This window comes from Buceros rhinoceros, unplaced genomic scaffold (genome assembly GCF_000710305.1).
Source record: "Buceros rhinoceros silvestris isolate BGI_N320 unplaced genomic scaffold, ASM71030v1 scaffold32147, whole genome shotgun sequence".
Classification (NCBI taxonomy): domain Eukaryota; kingdom Metazoa; phylum Chordata; class Aves; order Bucerotiformes; family Bucerotidae; genus Buceros; species Buceros rhinoceros.
The window spans coordinates 11,066-18,217 of record NW_010422205.1 but is presented as its reverse complement, the minus strand read 5'-3'; the positions used below and the strand labels follow the sequence as shown (position 1 = coordinate 18,217).

The following is a 7,152-nucleotide window of genomic DNA, read 5'->3' as shown; positions in this document are numbered from 1 at the left end:
CAGCAGGAACAGCATCGGTGATGCCACAAGATCTCCTGTCCAGCGCCTGAGGTCCTTTGGGCGCTCAGCCCCCTCTTCTCCAGCAGTGCTCTCAAAGCACAGCTCCAACCCAGTTTTCTGGCTGCTTTCATCTGAGGCGTGTCCCGATCTGAAGTAACAAGCCTTCCCTAATAACCCCGGCTGCAGCACAACCACCAGAGATGTCAGCATTCAGCGGAGCTGGGGAGGCTTTCCTTGAGAGATAAGAAAACACGCAGGAGGATGTAAGCAAGGACAGGGCGAGCTGCACATCTCTGGGCTTGCTGCGTGCACTTGCGCGGACACCGACTGTCTTCCAGGGTGAGAAGGGGTTGATTGTGAGAAATAATACTGATTTTAATGCACAAGGACTTGTTCCTGTGAACATACGTCACTGCAGAGAATCCAGATGTGACTTATCAAGGCTGTGTTGCTGGATCCTTTGTTTCAGCTGGAAAACAGAACAGCTTTTCCATGCGAGGTGACCACTGTCTAGAGACACAACGCCCAGGCTCTGCCAGCTTCCCACTGCGCTCGGGGTTTTGCTGCTGATGCCCTCCAGACACTTGGCCTCCCCAGAATGATGTCAAAGAGCAGAGCAGAGCTGCCCTGAGCCCTGCTTTTCTTGGCTGACCAACAGCCCATATCTCTAGAGCTACCCCCTCGGTCCTGTGTCCTGCAGGGTTCAGAACCAGCCCAGGGAAACTGGAACATCCCAAGGAGAGAAAACAAACATTCCACCAGTTTGCCAGGATCTGTCAGGCAACTGTGCCAGATACACTAGGAAACAGTGTGGTTCCTTTCTACCAGCACAGCCACAGCGTTGGCACCGTGGATCTTTCTTGCTGCCTCAAAACTTCGCTTCCAGTGGTCCCGGTGCCACTGACCCCGCTCCCAGCTCCCTCCAGAGCGCCCAGTGAGTTAAGCCACACCAGATGTGCTTTCCTACAGCTGGCACAGTCCTGTGGCCAGCAAAGCCACGGGGAGGAGCGCTCTGGGTGCTGCTTTCCATTATGGTGTTTGGAAATTACAGGTTCACGTTCGATCAGAAACTCTCAGATTTTCTCCTTCCAGCCTGACTAGCTGAGCAGCTCCTGCCATGCAGCTGGGTGTGAGAAAGACCATCAAACCCAGCACGATGTTCCTAATGGCAGACTGGGCTAACGGCAGATGTGCTGGTCCACCTGCAGGCCAGCCACACGGTCCCACCTGGCCGTGGCCAAAGCTTGCACCACCACAGAAACCCCGCTTACTCCAGTTGCTCCCTCCCAGGCACAGGGGACAGGTACTGCCTGCGCTACACAGGAGAGTTTCATGCTCCAATCGATCATTCTACCTACAAGCCTGGCTTGTCCTCCTGGCTATTCACTTGTTTCCTCATCGGTATTTCCTAATATCCTAAGGAAGCAAATTTGTTAAACAGGACAATCAGCATCTCCTCCCAAATTCAACAGGCTCCCTGCACCCCCAACGCCTCCAAAACCCAGACGGGCCGCGGCAGTCTCAGGACATCCCGTCAGACCACACTGCAACTCCTCCTCCTTGTCTTCCCCCGCACATTTCCCCCCCATTTCAATTTTCCTACTGAACTTTCTAGCCAAAGGGCAGTTACTGACCACAGTTTGGAAACAAAACCAATCTTGTTCTCTGCGTTGGTAACACATAATGTCAAGGGTTCATGGAGAAAGGGCATGGGGTGGAAGCAGTCCAGAGGGCACCAGAGGGCTCACTGCCCGGCTCCGTGCCCTCCGCCGGCACGCACATCCGGCAGGAGGGACCCTTAACATCAAATTTCATACGTCTTCACTAAAGGCACATACACCAAACGAGCTCGTTATTTCAAATATATTTCAGACAAAACACACTTCTTTAAAATAAACGAACAGATCTGGTGCTGATTTGCAAACTATATTTTGTTGAAGGCAGCGTACAGAGAGAACACTGCTTGGAGAGCAACCTTCTCCTCCAGGGAGGAGACACTGACCCACACGTCTGCGGCGGCTGGACACGCACACAAAGCAACACCACCCCCCATCACTGCCCCAGGACTCGGTTCCCTCGGCAGCACCAGGTCACTCTGCCCTCTGGGAGGCAGGTCCTGGAGCAGGGATCTGCTCCCACCGAGGAGGTAGCGCCAGACACTTCCAGCGATGACTAATGGCTGGGCAGAGTCCTCTGGATCCAACAGGTCACTCGGAAAACAGGAAAGAGATCCAAGAGCCATGTCACCGAGCGCTCGCTTCAGGCCACACTAAAAATAGAGCTAATGAAGCATTACTGGAGCTGCTGTCCTTACTGGAGAAAATAAACGATTCAGTTTTTCCTCTCAAGAGAAAGCTGCTCCCAGGGACTTTTCTGGCCACAGCCAAGGTGTGTTTTGTTCTTGGAGGAGCCACATAATCGACTCAACAGTGCAACCTCCTCCGAAAGGGAAGCCGTCCCACACCAGACTGGTCCTCACCATCACCAGCTCCTGTCTGTTCCTGCCTTGCAGAAGCCTCAGCATTTATTTTTGCCTGATTATGAGAAATAAGAGCCTTTAAAATCCACATTGTGAAGACTTCAAGGCTTGGCAAAACCACTGCGACCCTCTTGCCTCCTTTCCTGCCTAGCAAAGCCCAGGCCAACTCACCCATGAGCCCTGCGCCACTGCAAGCCTGGGGCCACCACCAGCAACACCTGCTATACAGAACCCACCACTCCTCTGTCACCACGGCTACAAATACCCACCTTGGCTGGTGTGGTTGGGCAAACCCACCCTGAAGCCACAGACCCTCCTGCTGCTGAAGTCTTCCACACAGCAGCTTCAGACCACCACGAGGTCATTAATGAACATTTCTGCATCTCAGGGAATCTAAAGAGACAGATCATCCTTAAACCTACCAAGGCACAAACCAGCACTGCCATGAGCCTTCTCTCCCCATGGAGTGGAACCGTACCAGTGCGACACAACCCCTGTCCTGTGTCCATGAAAGAACTCACCTTTCAGGAGAGGAGATGTGCTTTCATGGAGATACTGCTGACACCACATACACTGACATGGCAGTTACCACCACCAGTATGGTCCCAGCTACTGTGAATAAGATTCCAGCACCACTTCCTAACCACGAGGACTGGGTGACCCCTGCAGAAAGCTGAGCTCCTGTGGAGGACGAGCACTTGAGGGTCCAATTTAAGCCAACAAACAGATGCCAGTGATACCAGCAGCTAAAATGAGGTGTAAAAGTGGGAATTCAGCCCATAAATTCACACGGTAGCTACCCTCACACTGCAAACAAAATGCTGCAGATGAAAGCTGTTTTCAGCAAAACTTTATTCTAACTCCTGACTAAGTTGCTCTGCTGCCAAACCACCTCAGCAGCTGGTAGCTCACCAAAAACTTCCGTCACCACATGAGGTTTTCCACCTCTTCCTCCACCTCCAAGGTGGGGCTTGAAGAGCTCCACCAGCCTGCGGACAGCCAGGAACCCTAGTCCTGCCCTGGCTACAGCCCCAGTTTGGGGTGGAAGACCATCCAGTTCCCTTAAAACTGCTCCAAATGGAAAGCAAAATGATTGTCCTCCTTGGCCATGGGAAATTCTACCTGTGTGAAGGGTTTTTCTAGATTTTCTTATTTCTTTCTTTCCTCATGCTGAAGCCACATCGTCCCTATGACACGGGCTGAGCTCAGGAGACTCTGCTTTGGCTGGGCAGCTCAGCCACCACTGCCTGAGGAACCAAAGAAACTTTGCTCCATTTAGGGAGGCTCTCCTTCCCCACTGCGCAGTCAGAAATGACACGTTCTCCAGGAGAAGTATAAACTGTAAATGATAGCTCTTCATAGCAGGAAATGCCTTTTTAATCTGAAGTGGAAGATTGTATACGCTTATTTAAATCTGTTACAGATAACACAAGCCATTTGTGAGCCTTATAAGGAGCACTCGTTTTGCCCAGTTAATTCATCACTTATATTAGGAACCTTTAGCCACAGAATTAATTCCAATGGAAGGCAAAATAGACCCCCAAGCCTTCACTTTGCTTTGAAATACTCTAAACAGGTGGATTTGGCAGGACCTTCACTGAACAGATGTTTAGGAAAATGATAGGTGGATGTTAACGAAGTGGGAGGCTTTGCCCAAAGGGGATTTCAGTCCCAGCGCAGCTCTTGCTTGAGTCGATAAAACCTCCCCTGGGCTGAAGGATCCGATCCAGCTCACAGGCTGGACAAGCCTTGCAACGTACGAGCAATAACCCACACGCGCAAGTGAACTGAACCCATTTCTTCTATCAGAGATCTTAGAAAGATAGTTTTGGTTTACTGTTTTTAAAAACGGAGAAGAAATACACAGACCATGGGACGTGCCAAGAACTGAGCCTACAGACCCATCTGCTCTGGGGCCAGCCACAAACCTCCTGCAGAAGAGCCGAGCAAAGCTGACACAAGGGCCCATCGCGCCGAGGAGGACCTACCTGTGCACGGAGAGCAGCAGCTGGTCCATGCAGGCTTTGATCTTGTTTTGTGCTTCTAGGTGCGTCATGTTCTCCGTGCTCTCTCCATTAATGGCCAGAATAACATCTCCTGGGCACAGGTTTGCCAGGGCTGCTTTACTGCCAGGGTTAATCTAGGCAAGGAAAAAGAAAAGGGTTACTTAAAAGAATGCTCGGCTTTTAGAACGTCTGGTTTCTTGGGAAGAGCAAAGATAAAGGGACCGGTTGTTTCTGGAGAAGATGTATTTTGCCTACACCTACAGCACCTACCAGAGGCTGGATGAAAGAGTCAGGGCTCTGGGGTCAGCCCCAGTTCTGAGGACCATCCTCTACAACGACGTGCTTTTAAACAAGAGATTTCTGTCAGCCCCAGTCTCCTGCTTGAACTAACACAACCCCCTCACCACAGGTGCTCTACACTCACTCCCCTTTGGCTTGCAGACCTTAAGCCATGCTGCGGGAGTCCCTCTGAAGGAGCACACGAACCCCTCCTCCTTGGCTAACTACCTAATTTGAAGATGGGCGCAGGCACCCCAGTGCAGAGGCTACATTTGACATCAGTTTTTCCTGACCACCACTCAAATACTCGTCTCCTTCAAGCCCTGCACGGAACATCACGCAGCTTGTTAAGCCTCCACAAATCTTTTCTTCTGGCTTTGTAGGAATGCCAAAACCTTATAAAACTCCTAACTTCTTTCCCGAGGAACTAATGACAGGTCCAGGTACCATTTGTGGTCAGCCATAAGACCTGCAGCCCATATAAGTATTTCTGGAGAAACTACCATTTACATCAGCCCAAATGTGTTTTAAATTTTTGCAGTAATATAAAATGATGCAAGGCACAGGCAGGACATGTGAACGTGTCTGTTTAAACCCTTAATAGCTACGTGCTTGCCCTCCGATTTCCTCTTCAGTCGTTCAGAGCATCTGTTAACGCTCTACTAACCGACCACGTGGTTCATCAAGTGAGGAAGTCCAGCGAGCCCTTTTGGTTATTCGTATCTCATTTAGAGTGGGGTGCTGCTTTAATTCTGCTTAGTCTTGGTTTATAATCCCCTGTCTCAGGCGATGGCTCTCTGCTCCATCACACCCAGCTCGAAAGATCCAGGCACAGGATGAGTGCTGTGTCCTCCATCTCCCTCCCGGACGTAGCTGACGTTGTGCATGGTGGCAACCAGACGCTATCAAACCAGGTATGGTTCTTCAGACAGTTTGAGACCAAGTGGTGCCCACCTCCTCTCTGGCACCACCAGGGGCCATCCTGAAACAGGCCGGCTACTAGAAAGGGAGGCACATACACATCCCTGTTTTCACCTCCGTTTGTTCCATTTTCACAAAAGGATTTGGTCTTACCACCAATGCCCTTCGTGGACCACACCAGGGCTGCTCGCAGGACCAAGGCCAGCTAGCACCCAGTACAACACAGACCTGCTGCACCGCTCCCTGTGTGACCACAGCCACCACTACCATCAACACAGGAACCTGAGGTGCTCAAGGAGCACCAAACCACTGTTTACATTTAAGCAGAACTGGCAGCCTGAATTAAGGCTTTTGTTGCCTTGTCAGAGTAAATCAGCATTTGCCATTTGCTCTTCAATGCTTTCAGCCAGGCTGTTTTGCTCTAAAAACCTGCCGAGCCAACTCCTTCTCCCCTGTGACTCAGCTCAGAGCAAACAACAGGAGGTATTTCTGATCCCGGCACACATTAGCTGCACAGCTCTGACACAGGACATTGCACCCAGGCAGGTTTATTTTTTCCCTGGCATACACCTGTCCTGTGGGGGTTCTGAACCTGTGTAAGTTGATGAGGCATTCACAGAGCATTAAGGTCCTTCTACAGCCACAGAAGCTGCCAGATCCTCCAGAAAGTCAAGCAGAAGCTCAACCAGCACCTCCAAGGAAGCATCTCCACGTGCTTGCCTGTTGTTATCTGCTTCCCTCAGGGTCCACCCCGCAGCCCTGGCTGCCAGCAGATTTTTAGACCAGACCTTCAGTGTGACCCAGCACAGCTGTATTTTGTTCTTGTCTATTCAACGCTGTCTAGCTGTCCAAAGGATTTTTCTCCCTGCACTGATCCTAACCAAATTGTAGATTCCTTGGAGAATAAGCTGCTCATAAATGGGGGTCTTAGCTGCTTCCTATTTTTAGATTCTGGTTTATTTCAAATTATTTTTGGCACTATCTTCATATTAACATTTGATGCTAGTCGTGGAGATGACCGAGGGCTTGAAGTGGAGCTGCACTCCAAGAACTCATTAGTTTGAGATACAGCATCAGTGCCACAGCAGCTTGACGTCTGTCGGGTCCAAAGTTTGTACTTCAGTGAATAATGTTCCTCCTAACTCACTCTGACACCAAACATGCCACAGAGAGCCCTACGAGGCCGGTTCAGGGCTGCGACTGAATCCTTGTGCAAGGATTTACTCCGTGCAGACCCGCGCAGACAGCGTACTGCAAACCAGGACCTCCACAAGGACACGGCTGCAATTCAGACACAGTCACTTTTGTAACAGAGTCTACGCTTGGAGCGAAACACCCTCAGAAGATGACCCTCTGCCGTCACACGGAAACGCACAAATACACGAAGAAGGAGCAGGAGGGATCTGGGAGTCTTGTTCAGGCAGCACCCACACCCAGCAGCGGCCGGCTCAACCCAGAATGCTCCAG

General features: G+C 50.9%; 1 protein-coding gene across 1 annotated transcript in view; it reads right to left on the bottom strand.

Moving 5' to 3' along the window:
* Positions 1 to 4,613, bottom strand: part of PDLIM4 (PDZ and LIM domain 4) — a 33,170-nt gene extending 28,557 nt beyond the window's left edge. Inside the window, exon 1 of the mRNA XM_010139959.1 lies at positions 4,468 to 4,613. Within this exon, the coding sequence (XP_010138261.1) occupies positions 4,468 to 4,535 (68 nt within the window). The 5' untranslated portion in view covers positions 4,536 to 4,613. The remainder of the gene's footprint in view (positions 1 to 4,467) is intronic.
* Between the last annotated feature and the right edge of the window lie 2,539 nt (positions 4,614 to 7,152).